The sequence below is a fragment of the Anguilla anguilla genome, chromosome 11 (assembly GCF_013347855.1).
Source record: "Anguilla anguilla isolate fAngAng1 chromosome 11, fAngAng1.pri, whole genome shotgun sequence".
NCBI lineage: Eukaryota > Metazoa > Chordata > Actinopteri > Anguilliformes > Anguillidae > Anguilla > Anguilla anguilla.
The window spans coordinates 36,572,360-36,590,921 of NC_049211.1; the positions used below are offsets into that span (position 1 = coordinate 36,572,360).

At 44.6% G+C, this 18,562-nt stretch overlaps 2 protein-coding genes and 1 long non-coding RNA gene across 3 annotated transcripts in view; 2 read left to right on the top strand and 1 right to left on the bottom strand.

Annotated features, from left to right (window-relative positions):
* The first annotated feature begins 172 nt into the window (after positions 1-172).
* On the top strand, positions 173-1,352 carry LOC118207921. The gene is made up of 3 exons (XR_004761485.1): positions 173-395; positions 508-546; positions 1,275-1,352. It is a non-coding gene; the product is annotated as an uncharacterized LOC118207921 (long non-coding RNA).
* The window catches only part of LOC118207918 (vicilin-like seed storage protein At2g18540), a 197,150-nt gene continuing 179,871 nt past the window's right edge, over positions 1,284-18,562 (bottom strand). Inside the window, exon 18 of the mRNA XM_035382119.1 lies at positions 1,284-1,347. Within this exon, the coding sequence (XP_035238010.1) occupies positions 1,309-1,347 (39 nt within the window). The 3' untranslated portion in view covers positions 1,284-1,308. The remainder of the gene's footprint in view (positions 1,348-18,562) is intronic.
* LOC118207919 (synaptonemal complex protein 2-like) lies at positions 1,435-5,451 on the top strand. The gene is made up of 5 exons (XM_035382123.1): positions 1,435-1,717; positions 2,297-2,355; positions 3,149-3,227; positions 3,633-3,689; positions 5,344-5,451. Exons 1-5 carry the CDS (start codon positions 1,652-1,654, stop codon positions 5,413-5,415), a joined length of 333 nt encoding a protein of 110 aa, XP_035238014.1. The 5' UTR covers positions 1,435-1,651; the 3' UTR covers positions 5,416-5,451.

Genomic DNA, 18,562 nt, shown 5'->3' on the forward strand with positions numbered 1-18,562 from the left:
GAAACTTCTTCTACTGGCCTTAATTAGTGTAATCAACATTTGAAATGAAAATGGTTCATTTCATGTATTTGCAACCCCCCCCCCCCCCGCATGTTTATATCACAGAGATACTGTTCGGGTCCATTTGACCCGAAAGTGAAAGTGGAGGCTAAAAGGGGTCAGAAGTGTCAAATTTAGACTAAATGTATCGGCCTACAATGCGTTCATCATCTGGTCGGAGATTTTTCCTGAGTGGAATGTGTCAAAGCTGTACAAGAGGCGCATCTTCCACAAGAAGCTGGGGAAAGCACTCGTGGTACCGCATATACAACGGAGGCAGCACAAGGACCCCAGCCACTGCAGCCACAGTGAGGGAGATCCAGGAGAGGGCTGCACCTAGTACACCAGTGCCTGAGGTAAGTAAGTGTGTGTATGTGTGTGTGTGCGCGCGCGTGCGCGTGCATGTGTGCGTGTCAGACGATCGGGATCAGCAAAAAGACATAGTAATCATCTCCCTCATCTTTCTAGGTTGCTGCTGGGGGAAGAAGGAAGTGGAAAAGGTGCCAGGTCTGCATGACGTCAAGATGAGCAAAATTCATTTGCACAAAGCATACCGTGACGACTTGTCCCTCATGTGCAGCTTTTCTAGAATGGCTTTTGAGGTTGAGTAGGATGTGAGCTCATGGCCTTACGGTCCCAGCCTGGCTGTGGGTTCATGATCTTACAGTCCCAGCCTGGCTGTGAGCTCATGGCCTTACGGTCCCAGCCTGGCTGTGGGTTCATGATCTTACAGTCCCAGCCTGGCTGTGGGTTCATGACCTAACGGTCCCAGCCTGGCTGTGGGTTCATGGTCTTACGGTCCCAGCCTGGCTGTGGGTTCATGACCTTACGGTCCCAGCCTGGCTGTGGGTTCATGACCTTACAGTCCCAGCCTGGCTGTGGGTTCATGGCCTTACGGTCCCAGCCTGGCTGTGGGTTCATGGCCTTACGGTCCCGGCCTGTGGATCTCCAGGGGCTTTCTGACAGGGCCTTTCCTTTTCTTTTAGGTACCACAGTAACAGCACATCTGGAGGACTGCAAAGAAACATTTAGCCCTAAATTTGGTGTCACCTGCATGTTATCAGTGTATATCAGTGTTCCTCTTTGTGCAGATCTCAGCAGTATTAAGTGAGTTCCTCTTTGTGCAGATCTCAGCAGTATTAAGTGAGTTCCTGTCTGTGCAGATCTCCGCAGTATTTAGTGAGTCCCTGTCTGTGTAGATCTCAGCAGTATTAAGTGAGTTCCTCTTTGTGCAGATCTCAGAAGTTGGAGAAGATCAGAGGTGTGCTGCTAGAAGAGATCCACAACTTGGAGAAGGACAACTCCGACCTGAAGGACGTGGAAAGGGAACTTACTGTGTGTCCCTTTTAACATGTAGATTTTATTGGAATTATACAGTGTGAAAACCAAATTTGTTTTCATAAACACTGCAGACAAGTCCACAGACCCTGTGGAATCACTTTTTTTCTTGCATTTCAGGTTTTTTTAAGATAAAATATAAAGATGTTTACTCAACTTCTCCCAGATTTATAATCAGGGAAAGTACATTTGACGTGACTTATATCACTTTACACAGGAGAGCTGGAGGTCTGACAAGGTGTCTGTCCTGTTGGAATATTCACTTTAAGTTCACATGTCAAACATAAGCAACACGGTCTACAAAATGCCACATCCACTTGTAGTTGGCAGTCCTTTCCAGGTAACTCATTTAAAATCTCAACTGAATCAATTGGGTCTAATATAGAAGTATTTGTATTTGGTTGTTTGTCTTTAAGGTGCGCAGGATTTACTATGCATTGGTTCTTCTAGAGTAATTATAAAAAGCTGCACCCTTCCGGATGTTTCCTCAACCCTTAGTGTTGGAGAAAGGTCCTCTTAGATGCACCAGAAGCTGGTGCAAGTAGACTAAGCCCTTAGTGTTGGAGAAAGGTCCTTGTGGAGGGGTGGTGTGGTTAGGGAACCATATGAATGAATATGTAGTTTATTTCGGTCACACATTATAAGGAACAAAATTTGACAAGTTGTGTGGATATGCAACAGACAATACATCATCATACGTGTTTACACTAATCCATTTCACACAATAAAATTTGCGCAATCAATGACCGAAAAAGGAATAGGCTGAAGCCCAAGGCTTGTTATTGTCTATCCTATCTGCGGGCGGAGAGGGAGCGGTTTAGCCGACACTGCAACCCCCAAGTGTGTGCAGTCACGATTAGCTGTGACAGAAGCTGGTGCAAGTAGAGTGAAGTTAATCGGCAGCCTGTGTCTTTCTCAGACGTACTGGAGGAAGCAGACCCAGGCCTTTCACTCTTACCAGGAGAGAGAGAGCAAAAGGTGAGAGTGCCCCTGTGTGTGACTGCCCCTGTGTGTGTGAATGCCCCTGTGTGAGATTGCCCCTTTGTATGGGAATGCCCCTGTGTGAGTGCCCATGTGAGAGAATCCCCCTGTGTGAGAATGCCCTTGTGTGTGAGACTGCCCCTGCGTGTGAGAATGCTCCAGTGTGTGAGAGTGCCCCTGCGTGTGAGAATGCTCCAGTGTGTGAGATTGCCCCTGCGTGTGAGAATGCTCCTGTGTGAGAGAATGCCGCTGTGTGAGATTGCCCCTGTGTGAGATTACCCTGGTGTGGAACAGTGCCCGTGTGAGAATGCTTCTGTGTGTGAATGTCCGTGTGAGAGAATCCTCCTGTGTGAGAATTCCCCTGTGTGAGATTGCCCCTGCGTATGAGGGACCCCCTGTGTGAGAATGCCCCTGTGTGTATCCTGCATGGAGAGTCACTACACTCACTACATCAACAATCATAACTTTCAGTGCTATTCTTACTTGGTAATCTTTATACCAGCGATACACCATAATGGCATTGAAATCAGAATTAAGATAATAGACATGAATAAAACAACAATGCAGTTAAAATAGTTATATAAGGTATAAGCAGGGTCAATCTGTACTGTAATAAATATCTGTACTTTTTTGCTTTGGGACAGTGAGGTGGTCTTGAAGGTGCCTTAAATGGCTGTTAGATCAGGTTAAAGAGCACAGTGTGTGTGTCCCCGTTAGGTCAGGTTAAAGAGCACAGTGTGTGTGTCCCTGTTTGATCAGGTTAAAGAGTGTGTGTTGATTCCTCTCACAGGCTCCAGAACCTGAGGAGCACCTTCCAGAAGAATGTGTGTCACAGCCTTGAGTACGAGGAACAGATCTTCACATCTGAGGTGAAACTTCCAAGCTATCTACTCGCTTCTTCATTTTTTGTGGGCAGAAACACATGCTAATCTACCTTTGTATTTCTGTTGTTTGTTAGAAAGGGAGAATGCACGGCTGTATGTTTCTGCTAGATGATCTGTGTAAGAGTATCGGGTTTAGCCAAAAGTTATTTCATGTATCTTTGTGTTTTCTTCTCATGTGTATCCAAAACAGCATGGTGCATTAGAGAGTACCATAGAAGCAGCTAAACCTGAGTTTATACCTCTGCTGTTAAACTTGAGCTCTCATACACAGATATGCGCGCGCACACACACACACATGCACATACACGTGTTTCTGCGACTTGCATTCTGAAATTGCTGATTTCTGTCATCAAGACTAATCTTTTTTCCACAAAAATCAAATTTTTTCAGATGTGCCTGATGAGGGAAGACATGAAGTCTGTTCAGGACAAACTATTTAAGGACATGGTGAGTGGGCAGCGTACAGTGGGACCTCTACGGTGTGGCCTGGTTTATCTTCCCTGGCTCTCTTATAACAGGGGTGCTGGAAACAGGGCAGGATTTGCAGGTCAGTGTGAGCTCCAAAGCTCTCAGGCCCTGAACCAGGGGTGGTCACTGGAGTGAAAGAGCCAGAGACTCGCTTTTGAATGTGCCTTTAATTCATCCCCAACTGGCCATCACTGACTCTCACCCAGGCCTCCAGGTTCCTCATGCGAGAAGATCCAGGGAGGGAGGCGGAAACCTAGTTAAAAGGTTGAAGCGGAGAATGGGCCCCTAGTGGCGCGGTCCGTAGAGCGCTATGCACATGCTCAGTGCGAGCCGCGATGTTGGCAGTTCGAATCCGACTGCCGACCTTTGTCGCACGTCTCTCCCTCTCTCTCCTCCTAATTTTTCCTGTCTCTCTACACTGTCCTATCCAAATAAAGCTGAAAAAGCCCCAAAAAAAGGCTGAAACTGAGGAGAAACCAACAGAAACCCTCTTAGAACATTGATTCAGATGTTAATAATGGGTATACAACTGAATCAGCTGGGTATTTGTTCCTGTCTTCTTTCTATCAAACTTTAGCAAGCTTTGCCTCCCTTGCCTCTGACCAGCCGCCGCTGAAATGTAATTGGGCACCAAGGCCAAATCAGAAGACGGAACAACCAAAATCGAATTCAACATCAGGGCATCGAGGAGATTGCAGAACCAATTATACTGTATATTCATACAGTGAAAATTCATGGGGGAGAGTATGCAACTGCATGAAACTCTTTATATCATAAAATATGGAAGGGACTAGTAAGTGTTCAGGTTGTTCATTTAAACTAAACCTGTTTATTTATATATAAAAAGTAAATATGTCAGGTACCAGTAAGTTCTCAGATTGGATTTAGATGGCTGATCCATTTCACTCACAAAGGCAATATGGTGCAGTGGATATAGCACTGTCGCTTCGCAGCCAGAAGGTTCTGTGTTCGAATCCCGGACAGGGCCTTTCTGTGTGGAGTTTGCGTGGGTTTTCTACAAGTGCTCTGGTTTCCTCCACAGTCCAAATGCATGCGGGTTAGGCTATTTAGGGGCATTCACAGGGTGTTGCTGTAAAAGAGTGCTCCAGTCAACCTACCTGTAGCAATAAAGATTCATAAATAATAAATAAATATTCTGAAACATTTTAATCGTTTAACCTCGTCTTAACTAAAAACCCTGAGCGTGGAATGTATGGACTTGCTGGTATCCAAACTGACAGTGCATGAATAGTCGGCTCCACCTAGTCCTTCATGGTTGATAGCCCTTCCAGACAAAAATAACTCTAGCGTAAGTGTTGTTTCATTTTCAGTGTGTCCTCTAAAAGGAGCACAACCAGCACATGGGTGAAGAGCCACAGCAAAGGGGAAAGACTTCATAAACCAAATTTTCAAACATACATCCTTAATTTCCATTTAAAGAATAAGGAATTAAAATTTTCTTCATTTTTGTGTGGGTGTTTGGTACACTAATGGGTAGTGTGAGGGGGAGTGTTGTTTGTCTGTTTGTGTGTGTATGTTTGGTACACTAATGGGCAGTGTGAGGGGGAGTGTTGTCTGTGTGTGTGTGTGTGTGTATGGTACATTAATGCTGCTGTGCGCTTTGTTTCAACAGCAAGAGGAGGAAATGCTGAGTGTCCGTAGAGGACTGCAGGCTCTCTTCCTGCCAGAGGGATGCAGATTCTGATCAGAGGACAAATATTACCTTACTAGTACACCACAGAGTTGAATCATCTCATTATCACATACAGTATTTTAACATTGCTGAGTAACACACACAATATTCCAGCATCTCTAAGTAACACGCAGAGGGAAGTGCATGTTTCTCTACTGTTTGTATTTAGTTTTTCAAAAATAAAACAATCTGAAGTATTTTAATACAGGATTTCATGAAATGTCATTAACAACATATTTTCTTCCACTAGAACCTATATATATTCAAGTAAGTGTGTGATGTTTATTTGAAAATGTGCTCTATTTTAGAGCAGTGTCAGTTTAATGGTGCAGTTATGAGAACAAATACTGTAGTTACAAGTTTCAAATGTTCTGTAACTGAAGCAGGTTCAGCTGCAATTGAATGGCTGTAATTGAATAGGTTATATTAACACTTCTCATTGTGATGTCACTGAACTGCTGTGATTGAAAGGATTCAATTAACACTATTCTCAATGTTATGTCATCGAACAGCTGCGATTAAAAGGATCACATTAATACTATTCTCATTGTGATGTCACTGGACAGGTGTGATTGAAAGGATTAAATTAACACTTCTCATTGTGATGTCATGGGCTCAAAGTAAGACGCATTCAGTTGCCAGGTGGCTTCACCAGGTTCACATAGATCAGGCTATTTAGTTATGTGGGAAGGAGGAGGTAAAGAAGCCCCATTTTAACAAGTTACGTAGCTCTCTAGCTTGCTTAACAATAAAGCTTGTCATTTTTGCTTCCTTTATCACAAGCACCACTTATTGAAGGCCAGTATTTTTTTCAGTAAGCTTCTGTCTAACTTGCTATTTATTGACTGAACTGTTTTGTAGGTTTGTGTGACAAAGAGCCTATGTTTGTAGTTGACTATTAAAACACATCTGTATTGTGCATTTGCACTTTGTCTTGATTTTTGGAATAAATGTATATTGTTCAGTAACATTTTCCTTGTGTGATCTGTGTTATGGTTTCAACTCCTGGTATGGATATATAAATGAAGGAACATGCACCCAGTGAAGCCCTACCTTTAACCCGGCCAGGAAATATCACTTGGGAGGATTCAAGCATGTGTAGTGTATTCTATTTTTTCTTCAATGGCTTGCCTCTTGACACAATCTCAACCTCACACTATCTGCAGGAAAGGCTGGGGTTGTGAGATTGGTTTTCTGCAATCTGATTTTTTCTAACAAGTAGACAGGCTGCAGTTCAGCATCTAATAAAACTCTCCAGCCCCTCCACTGTTTGATTTGCATTTTTGTATTTGTGTTCAGCTGACTGCCTTTATTTCAGGCAAATCGACATCCTTTAAACCACACCCCTGGATGTGAGAACAGCCAATGGGGGCTTGGGAGACAGAGAGCCAGCAATCTCATAGTCTACCGCTCTGTTGTATTTGTGAAGGCCTCAGCTTTTGAAATGTGCATAAGAAGATCATTTTTATCCCAAGCAGAGAGCAGACAGTCTGCACTGCTGCATGCTCTCTCTTTCTCCTGATGGGAGAAAGTGCTGCATGCTCTCTCTTTCTCCAGATGGGGTGAAAGTGCTGTATGCTCTCTCTTTCTCGTGATGGGAGAAAGTGCTGCATGCTCTCTCTTTCTCCTGATGGGAGAAAGTGCTGCATGCTCTCTCTTTCTCCAGACGGAGTGAAAGCAGAGAGGGGTACAGATAGACAGGGAATCACAGTACAGACACTTCCATGGTTGGGATTCAAACCCCTCAGTCTGTAGAGCAAGTCACCCAAACGGTTAACTTTGGATACAGGAGCCAAACTAAGGTATATGAATTCACCTTTATAGTTTATTCCAGTGGAGTTTCTTACATTACATTACAGGCATTTGGCAGACGCTCTTATCCAGAGCGACGTACAACAAAGTGTCTTTGCTGAGCCTGCTGGTTGGCATCCTGTTAAGGCCCCACACTTTGGTATCTGTTAAGGCGCTGTTCTAGTGTGTGGATGGGCCCCACAGTCTGGTATCTGTTAAGGCGCTGTTCTAGTGTGTGGATGGGCCCCACAGTCTGGTATCTGGTAAGGCTCTCTTCTAGTGTGTGGATGGGCCCCACAGTCTGGTATCTGTTAAGGCTCTGTTCCAGTGTGTGGATGGGCCCTTTAGTCTTGTATCTGTTAAGGCTCTGTTCCAGTGTTGGGATGGGCGCTATGGTCTGGTATCTGTTAAGGCTCTGTTTCAGTGTGTGGATGGGCCCCATGGTCTGGAATGAAATCTAGACTAATAAATATATTGCACAACCAATATGTGGGTTAATGAAGGTTATCTTAAATTATCTTGAAGTGCATGTATTTTTAAAGTTATAAAATCTGTGCATTGCAGATCTTTGCCATAAATAGGACGGGGTGTGGCACAGTGGGTAAGGAACTGCGCTTGTAACCGAAAGGTCGCAGGTTCGATTCCCGGGTAAGGACACTGCCGTTGTACCCTTGAGCAAGGTGCTTAACCTGCATTGCTTCAGTATATAGCTCAGGAGGTAAGACCGATTGTCTGGCAGTCGGAGGGTTGCCGGTTCAAACCCTGCCCTGGGCGTGTCGAAGTGTCCATGAGCAAGACACCTAATCCCTAATCCCTAACTGCTCTGGCGAATGAGAGGCATCAATTGTAAAGCGCTTTGGATAAAAGCGCTATATAAATGCAGTCCATTTACCATTTACCATTTATATATCCAGCTGTATAAATGGATACAATGTAAAGTGCTATGTTAAAAAAAAAAAAAGTTGTGTAAGTCGCTCTGGATAAGAGCGTCTGCTAAATGCCTGTAATGTAAAAATATTCTCCATGTGTCAGTGCGGAGAACGAAGAGTACATACAGTTGAGGCCAAAAGTTTACATATACCTAGGCTAAAGACATTCAAACACTATTTTTCCACAACCCCACACATTTCAAGTTACCATACATTTCCTGTGTTAAGTCAATTAGGGTGTCCACTTTATTTCCATAGGAGGCAATTTCAAAATAATAGCTAAGAGACATATTTATTTAAGCTTTTATACACTATATGAGATTTTCAGTCGGTCAAAAGTTTTCATACACTTAGTATTTGGTGGCATAGCCTTTTAATTGCTTATCTTGAATCAAACACTTGCTGTAGCCTTCCACAAGCTTCTCACAATAGTTTGCTGGAATTTTTGCCCATTCCTCCTGACAGTGCTGGTGTAACTCAATCAAGTTTGTGGGCCTCCATCCTCGGACACACTTTTTCAGTTCAGTCCAAATTTTCTATGGGATTCAGGTCAGGGCTTTGTGATGGCCACTGCAGTACTTTCACTTTGTTGTCTTTAAGCCATTTTGTTACAACTTTGGAGGTATGCTTAGGATCATTGTCCTGCTGGAAGACCCAGTTGCGACCAAGTTTTAACTTTCTAGGTGATGTCTTGAGGTGTTGCTTCAGTATTCTAGATAATCGTCCTTCCTCATGATGCCATCTATTTTCTGAAGTGCACCAGTCCCTTTTCCAGCAAAACGCCCCCACAACGTGATGCTGCCACCCCCATGCTTCACAGTTGGGATGATGTTCTTCTGATTAAAAGCCTCACCCTTTTCCCTCCATACATAGCGCTGATCATTATGGCCAGACAGTTAAATTTTAGTTTCATCTAACCAGAGAGCACTCCTCCAAAAGGCTGGGTCTTCATCCTGGTGATCATCTGCAAACTTCATTCTGGCTTTTTTATGCCAGGCTTGGAGTAGGGGCTTCTTCCTTGCGCGACATCCTTTCAGGCCATGGCAGTGTAGGATTCTCTTAATGGTGGATATAGGCTAGATACTTTGGTACCCGATGCCTCCAACTCCTTCACCAGTTCCTTTGTTGTTGTCTTGGAGTTCGCGTGAACCTTTCGAATTAAAGTTTGTTCAGCCCTGGGGTTAATTTCTGCCTCCTTCCTGAATGATGCAGTGTCTGTATGGTCCCAAGATTTTTATATTTGCATACAATTGTTTGTACAGATGATTGTGGTACCTTCAGTTGTTTGGAAATTGCTCCCAAGGAGGAAACGGACTTGTGGAGGTCCACAATTCTTTTTTCTGAGGTCTTGGCTGAGTTGCTTGGATTTTCCCATAGTATCAAGGACAAAAAGGCAGTGGATCTAAAGGTAGGCACTTAAATACAGCCACAGGTGCCAATTAACTCCTAATTATGACATATGGCCAATCAGAAGCTTCTAAAGAATCATTACATCAATTTCTGGAATCTTCCAGACTGTTTAAAGAGACAGTCCACTTGGTGTATGTACACTTTTGACCCACTGGAATTCTGATGTTGTGAATTTAAGCTGAAATAAATCTGTCTCTAATCGATTGTTTTAAAATTACCTCTGATGTGAACAAAGTAGATGCCTTAATTGACTTGCCAAAAGAAGTGTATGGTAACATGAAATGTGCGGAGCTGTGAAAAACACACAGTTTGAATATCTTTAGCCTAGGTGTATGTAAACTTTTGGCCTCAACTGTCCACATACACATTTTCAGTGGTAAAACATAGTAGACACAGTAAAAAAAAAAACTGATATTGTGAGCTTTTATTTTTTTATTTTTAAAACTAGCTGGGCTGGTAGGCTGAGCTCCCAAGTTTAGCCTCCTGGCAGAGGCAGCCAGATCTAAAATCTCCTGGTATTAATTAGGCTGAGCTTCCTGTTGGTTGGGTTTGGGCTGAGCTTCCTGTTGGTTGGGTTTAGGCTGAGCTTCCTGTTGGTTGGGTTTAGACTGAACTTCCTGTTGGTTGGGTTTAGGCTGAGCTCAGTTTTCTCATGCATTAGCCATTTAATCCACTGAAAACATTGCCTATGCATCGCTCCTCCACAGTAAAACATATTGTGTAGATTTTACAGTAAATTACTTCCAATTGTGAGATTTAATCAAAGACAAATATTCTACTGCTTACTAACTCATCAACACACAAACCCATCTGAGACCTCACTGTCCACTGAGTGAAATAACATCTGATCCTGATCAGAAGATTCTTATTCCTTCAACCCGGTTGTCACACATGGCCAGACTTGAATGTAAACAACTCAAGATGATTGGTCAGATAGGTTTAGCCTGTTGCTGATTGTGTATCCTGAAACAATCTCTGTGAAGTGATTGGTACTTGCACAGACAGGATGTTAGAGGTCACGGGGAGCCAAATAACACCTTGTATGAGCGCTGTCTACGGAGCCGCCTTCAAAGAGAAGCATTCATTTCCATTACATTACATTACATTACTATACATTTATTTGGCTAATTATTTGGCTTTTATCCAAAGCGACGTACAAAAAGTGCATTTCATGGTCATAGGCAACTACTAAACACAGGTTCAATAAGATACAATACGTATTTTGTACAGCTATTTCTAGCCAGGAACACAGTTTAGCTCACACAGTGTTCTTGGCTAGAAATAGCTGTACAAAATAAGTATTGTATCTTATTGAACCTGTGTTTAGTAGTTGTCTATGACCATTTCCCTGTCCCACTTAGCAGAACACTCAGCATACATTGAGCTTCTAGCTGTGTATGTTTTTCTGCTGCGTCTGTACGCAGTAAACTGTTATTCCTAGGTGTTCTGTGTCTGTAGCAGTCTTTCTGGTCTTTCTAACACCTGAGAACCAAATTAAAGCGGGTAATATTACTGGATTGAGTCTGTTTTGCAGGTGTTACTATTGGTGCAATCATTTTTCATACACAACACATTTTGTAAAAAGAAAACAGCAGCATATGCTTGATTTTTTATTCTTTATTTTACCATGAAAAGCCCGTTGAGATTGTCAGATTTTTTTAAAAGACATGTCATAGGCACACAGTCATAAAACAATATCAATGATATATTGTGAATAAAGCCCTATTTGCACGGGAATAGTATTACCTGGGGACCCCGTTTACCTGTAGGCTATTTGTTTTCAGGCCAGTCATGCCCGGTCCATTATGTTGGCGACGTTGACATACGATCCAAAGGCCAATGCGGCGTCTATGTACATATGTCTATGAATTTACTGACATTATCCTCCCCGTATATGATTGAAAATGTCAAGGCTCTGCTCTGCGTAACAGTAAAATACGACCCCAAATCACCGAGATGCCGATTCGCACGGGACTAATATTATCACATGACCTCTGTGTTTGGCGAATTATGGTAGGCAATTTGCAGTGGAATTTTTACTTTACAAATTACGGACATGGCAGATTCGCACGGGATTAAGATCACAGACGATCTCCGCAATTATTGCAAATTACTAGAGGTCCCCAGGTAATACTAGTCTCATGCAAATAGGGCATAAGACAGGTTGCAGTGGTATACAACAGGTAAACTAGTTTGAAATCAGGTGCACTCCTCAGTTACAGTATTAAGAATTAAACATATAAAAAAATCATAATAACATTAGCATGTCAAGGTTAAGATGATTATGAAGATTACAGTTTTTCAGCAATCAGTAATCAAAAGCCCTTTTCCCAAGTTTGAGGAATATTAAAAGCAAGAAATTGCTGGAATGGCTACTCACTCTGGTACACAACTCAAGGGAAGCTTTCCTTTGACAGCTTTATACATGAGGAGATATGAGTACACAGAGTTAGTAAACTTAAACCAGACCATTCATACAGAAGACAGAGGGTCAGTGATTTGGCATTAAGAAGTTGCATGCATGTACAGTGTCACCATAATCAACAACAGGTAAAAATGTAGACGGAAACCAACCTTCCTTGGTTTCAAAAACAATACAATATTTATTTATAAACCACAAGCCCAACTGATTTCATCCAAGAGAGAAACAATAATAAGATCACACTTGTTAAGTAGGTTTACCTAAGGTGGCCATTTGCATCTACTGGAATATGGGAAGCTGTAAACAACATACATTCATTTTCAAAGCATTAAGGATCAAGTGTAGCAGACTTGTATGCAAGCATGAATAAAGGCCCCATTCATACTTGCATTTTGGGACTCAAAAACCAAAGTTATTAACTGGAGTCACTCATGCTCTGTGTCTGTACGCACACACACGCACACACACACACACACACACACATACTTTATTTAGAAGAGCGAGAATGCTTATCTATGAATGAGCAACATTCTAACATTTTAAATATCACCTGGGTGAAATCATGATCTCCAGGGTCTTTTAACAGTACTCAGAATTACTCTCTAAGTGTTCTCTGTGTTAAACACACTGTCTGATTATAACAGTACTCAGTACTGCTCTGAGTGTTCTCTGTGTTTAACACACTGTCTGATTTTTACAGTACTCAGCACTGCTCTTAGTGTTCTCTGTGTTTCACACACTGTCTGATTCTAACAGTACTCAGCACTGCTCTTAGTGTTCTCTGTGTTTAACACACTGTCTGATTCTAACAGTACTCAGCACTGCTCTTAGCGTTCTCTGTGTTTAACACACTGTCTGATTTTAACAGTACTCAGCACTGGTCTTAGCGTTCTCTGTGTTTAACACACTGTCTGGTTTCGGAGGGTGAAAGGAAGTCAGGGAGCCCTGCACAGTCAGTCACTGCGCGTCTGCAAATTGCAGGTTGTAAGACTTTGGCTGGTGAGGGGGCACAACAATAAAGAACCATCTGCATACAAATTAATTTTTCACTTAAGCATCACTAAGTTGATAGGATTTATATATTTGTTGTATTTATTTTCACAATATCCTAAAACTGTCTCCTCTAATAGAAGGGGTGCTATGGGGGAGGCACTAATGAGGGAGGCGCTAATGGGGGAGGCGGTATGGGGGAGGCGGTAAGGGGGAGGTGGTATGGGGGAGGCCCTAATGGGGGAGGCACTAATGAGGGGAGGCACTAATGGGGGAGGCACTAATGAGGGGAGGCGGTATGGGGGAGGCACTAATGAGGGAGGCGCTAATGGGGGAGGCGGTAATGGGGGAGGCAGTAAGGGGGAGGCGGTATGGGGGAGGCACTAATGAGGGAGGCGGTATGGGGGAGGCCCTAATGGGGGAGGCACTAATGAGGGGAGGCGCTATTGGGGGAGGCGGTATGGGGGAGGCGCTAATGGGGGAGGCACTAATGAGGGGAGGTGCTAATGGGGGAGGCACTAATGAGGGGAGGTGCTAATGGGGGAGGCACTAATGAGGGGAGGCGCTAATGGGGGAGGCGCTATGGGGGAGGCACTAATGAGGGGAGGTGCTAATGGGGGAGGCCCTAATGGGGGAGGCACTAATGAGGGGAGGCGCTAATGGTGGAGGCGGTATGGGGGAGGCGGTAAGGGGGAGGTGGTATGGGGGAGGCCCTAATGGGGGAGGCACTAATGGGGGAGGTGCTAATGGGGGAGGCCCTAATGGGGGAGGCACTAATGGGGGAGGCGGTATGGGGGAGGCGCTAATGGGGGAGGCACTAATGGGGGAGGCGCTAATGGGGGAGGCGGTTTGGGGGAGGCGGTATGGGGGAGGCCCTAATGAGGGGAGGCGGTATGGGGGAGGCACTAATGGGGAAGGCACTAATGAGGGGAGGCGGTATGGGGGAGGCCCTAATGGGGAAGGCCCTAATGGGGGAGGCGGTATGGGGGAGGCCCTAATGAGGGGAGGCGGTATGGGGGAGGCCCTAATGAGGGGAGGCGGTATGGGGGAGGCGCTAATGGGGGAGGTGGTATGGGGGAGGCACTAATGGGGAAGGCACTAATGGGGGAGGCGCTAATGGGGGAGGCGGTATGGGGGAGGATCAGGCTGGCTGTAGTCAGCAATGAGGAGGTGCAGCGCTTCTTGTTTCTCTGCTACCTCAATGAAACTTTGAAGATGTCAGGCTTCCGTTCCTTCGCCGTCTTCAAGAAGTGCTTCAGTATGTGCTGCAGAGGAATGGCGTACTCAATCACACTCTTGATACCAGCGCGCTCGTTATCGTACCCACCTTAGCTCACATCATACTTATGCGACAGGAAACAGTTTGTTAAATTAAAGGAAGAAGAGTCCAGCTGCTCAACGATGGTTCCTTCCGAGGTTTCTTCCCATCTGCCACAGCGAATTCTTCCTTGCCACTGTTGCTTTAGGCTTGCTCCTGTGGGGGTTGTAGCCAGGGTTGTCTTTGAACCGTAGTTTAACAATTGTTTGTGAAATGCGCTATATAAATACATTTTGATTTTTTAATTAAGGTCACAGGCCCTTCAGGCCCACAGGCCCTAAAATCTCCCTCTTTAGCATGGGGGTGGTGCTATTGGGGGAGGCGCTATGGGGGAAGTGCTAATGGGGGAGGCGCTATGGGGGAGGCCTTACGGGGGAGGTGCTAATGGGGGAGGCACTATGGGGGAGGCGCTAAAGGGGGTGGCACTATTGGGGAGGCCTTACGGGGGAGGTGCTAATGGGGGAGGTGCTGATATCAACCATTGGCTCAGGACTGTCAGGATCAGGCTGGGTGTAGGGAGCAATGAGGGGGTCCGGCGCTGCTTGTTTCTCTGCTACCTCAATGAAACTTTGATGAATGTCAGGCCTCCGTTCCTTCGTCGTCTTCAAGAAGTGCTTCAGTATAGGCCACAGAGGAATGGCGTACTCAATCACACTCTTGGTATCACCGAGCTTGTAACTGTACCCACCGGTGTGCATGGCGACCACCTTACCACGGGCATCAAAGACTGGAGAGCCTGAAGCCCCATGGAAAAAACAGGTGTCATAGGGAATCATCGGGCTGTCCTTCGCCACCAAGCTAAGGTTCCAATTCATCCACTGAATTAAGTTTTTATTTTTTTCAAGAACGGGCTCTCTTTGTCTAGATTCAATGACAGAGCAGAAATCAACTCTTTTCACTCCCCCCTCTGGGTGTCCAATGATGCACAGCCCACCCTGCTGTATGGGTGGACCATACTGGGTCAGGGTCAGGAGTGGTTTGGGCATCTTTTTGGCTGTGCTCTCATCAAGCTCCAATAAAGCATAGTCTAGCCTGCATTTCTCATAAACGTAGTCATAAGCCAAGGCAATGACTTCTTTAACGGGAAGCTCTTCGGTCATAGGCTCTTCTTCATAATGAAAGTTGACATCGATACTGTCATGGGAATCCTTGAACAAATGTGCATTCGTCAGGATGTAACGATCAAAGAGCAGGAAGCCTGTACCCTGTACAATACCCTTAGGAGTGTTGTTTATGAGAAAACAGACGGATTTACTCATCTCCATCAGGTTCTTCACTCTGTACACATCCCAGAATACCTTTATGTTCTTCCCATACTCTTCCCTCAGCAGCTCCAGCACTTCCTCATTCCCCCTCACCTTCTCTCGGTCCTTCATATGCTTCACCAGACCTTCAAACTGGGAGCGCAGGATCTGCAGCAGCTCCTCAGAGTCAGGCAAGGCATGGAATGATCCGGCTGATCTGGAAGTAGATTCTCCCCGTTCTTGCGCAGGTGGGTTTGCTGGTGCCGATGTGGCTGAACTGGGAGTGGGTTCTCCTGGTTCCTGTGCGGGTCCTGCTGCTTGTTCAGCGATTTGGGGCCCAGAGATTTTTGTGGTAGTCTGTGAGGGTTTCTTTCTTTCCATAATCAGTCTGAATGTTTTTCCGTCTTGTTCGTCAGTAAGAGGTACATTAATCTCCAACAACACTCGTTTACCTTTGTTGAAATACTCTAGCTCATTGTCTCTTTGAAACACGATGTCCGTAAAGCGCCCGTCTCTTTGCAGGGCTTCCTCTGCAGTCTCACCTTCACACGCATATATGCAAAGAAGGGAACCTCCAATCTTGTTTTTCAATAACGGCTTGCTTTTGCAATTGTCTCCCCCCGTTCTCTCAAAATAAAAAGTGATCAGTTTGCTCTCTTCTGTGATTATTCCTCTTTCAGGAGACTCAGGGTCAGATTTGTTCCTAGAACTGAATTGTATTGTCAATTCTTCATCTTTTTCAATTAGCCAGCAGGGAAAGTGTGTGGCTATGTCTGCATTTACTGGCTTTTGTTTCTCAATGATGATGTCCTTTCCCTTATTTTTCCTGAGAAGAGTGGTGAATTTTGGACTTGTCTTGAGTGCCTCCAGCACGGTTCGAGCCTTTGTGCAGGATATAATGTTTGCTGCTGGTTTACTATGTTCACGGAAGGTGAAAGTGTGTGAATGCTCCTCTTTGTCCTGGGGGGGGGAAATAAAGTTTTTAGTTGAGATAAGTGTTATCCACATAAATCATGTATGTCCATCCATCAATTATCTATACTTGCCTATTCTGAGCAGGGTCATGGGCGGTGCTGGAGCCTATCCCAGCGTGCATTGGGCGAGAGGCAAGACTACGCACTGGACAGGCCGCCAATCTATCGCAGGGCACCACACACCATTCACTCACACACTCATACCTATGGGCAATTTAGAGTCTTTAATTAGCCTACCTGCATGTCTTTGGATCTGTGGGAGGAAACCGGAGTACCTGGAAGAAACCCACGCAGGCACGGGGAGAACATGCAAACTCCACACAGAAAGGCCCCAAGCTGCGAATCGAACCCACAACCTTCTTGCTGTGAGGCGACAGTGTTACCCACTGCACCACTGTGCTGCCATAATCATGCATGTAACTACTCCAAATAATAAATGCCATATTGTAAACGTTATAGTGTGTTTTACTAAATTCTGGGGGTTGCTGGGTGGCTCATGGTGTTAGGACACTGTAGAGCATGGATGGGTCCCATGGGCCAGTTTTAAATGCTGTCTGTGCCTGGCAGCCCCACAGGGTGATATATAACTGGCCAGAGATGGAGACATATTAGTTAGCCTGGATGACAATGTATCATCACACACACCAGTGACCCCTGCTGGTCAATCAGGTGAAGTCCCAGAAGTCAGCCTGTACTGTGCGTGTTGAGTGCAAATATGAAATAGAATGATCATATGAGAAGTAGATTGTGGAAATATGTATTGAAATATGTACATTTTAATAAATATTTCCCCAAAACTTCTGGACCTGAACAACCATTGGTCTAGAAATTGCTACAAATATTTAAAATTATGATAATAAAAAATTGACTGATGAGGTTTTCTTTGGTTGTGAAATCGCCTTGGATTTCTACATTGAATTCAATGGGCAGCAAGCACTTTTGCCCTCAAGCATGCGCAGTAGAGGCTGTTCCCCGTCACTTCCTAGGCTTCACCGCCTGGCCCCTCCTCCCCACTCCTATGCATGCTCTATCGTTGAGCTGCACATGAAGCTTCCTGTGACGCATGTCTGCATGAGCCTGACATGCAAACTGCACCATATGCTTCGGAGGAGAGCACATGATACACTGTCCTGAATCAACAGCATATCTTACAGCGTGAGCATGAGTGGGAATTCTTAACCAGGGAGAAAAAGGTGAAGACCTTGAGAAAGTTTTTGAATTAAATGCACATTTGCTGTGCTGTGCACAATAATGACAATTAACTTTGTAGAAAATGTCCTGAAACTTAAAAAAAAATGCAGCTGCATATAAATGGACTGCATTGATATAGTGCTTTTATCCCATTCACACACACACACACACACAAACGGTGAAAGGCTGCCAGGCAAGGCACTAATCAGCTCGTTGGGAGCAATTAGGGGTTAGGTGTCTCGCTCAGGGACACTTTGCCATGTCCAGGGCGGGGGATCGAACCGACAACCCTCCGACTGCCAGACAACCGCTCTTACCTCCTGAGCTATGTCGCCCCAAATACAGGTATACATAGTTTAGCAGTAGCTCAATTAAGTAAATCCAAAATAATGCATGACAATGGCTATCACAGGGCATTCCCAGGTTTGTGGTTAAAACCAAAACAATACGCGAAATCTAACATATATAACCTGAACTCATTATTGCCATAATGTACAGCTGTTATACCTTTTTTGATAATAACAATTCTTTTCCGTATTACACCTACAAATATTTTAAAATGTCCAGTTCAGCTGAAGCAAACTTTTATTGAATTGCTGAATTCCTTGCAGCACAGTAGATTCCTTTGTACACAACAACTTATCTGGGTGGCACTGTGGTGCAGTGGGTTGCACAAGTTGTGGGTTCGAATCTGGGCTTGGGGTCTTTCTGTGTTTTCTGCATGTTTCCTTCGGGTACTCGGGCTTCCTCCCACAGTCCAAAGACATGCAGGTAGTCTAATCGGAGACTCTAAATTACCCATAAGTATGTGTGAGTGAATGGTGTGTGTGCCCTGTGATAGACTGGCAGCCTGTCCAGGGTGTATATAATTGCAGTGACAAATTAAATTT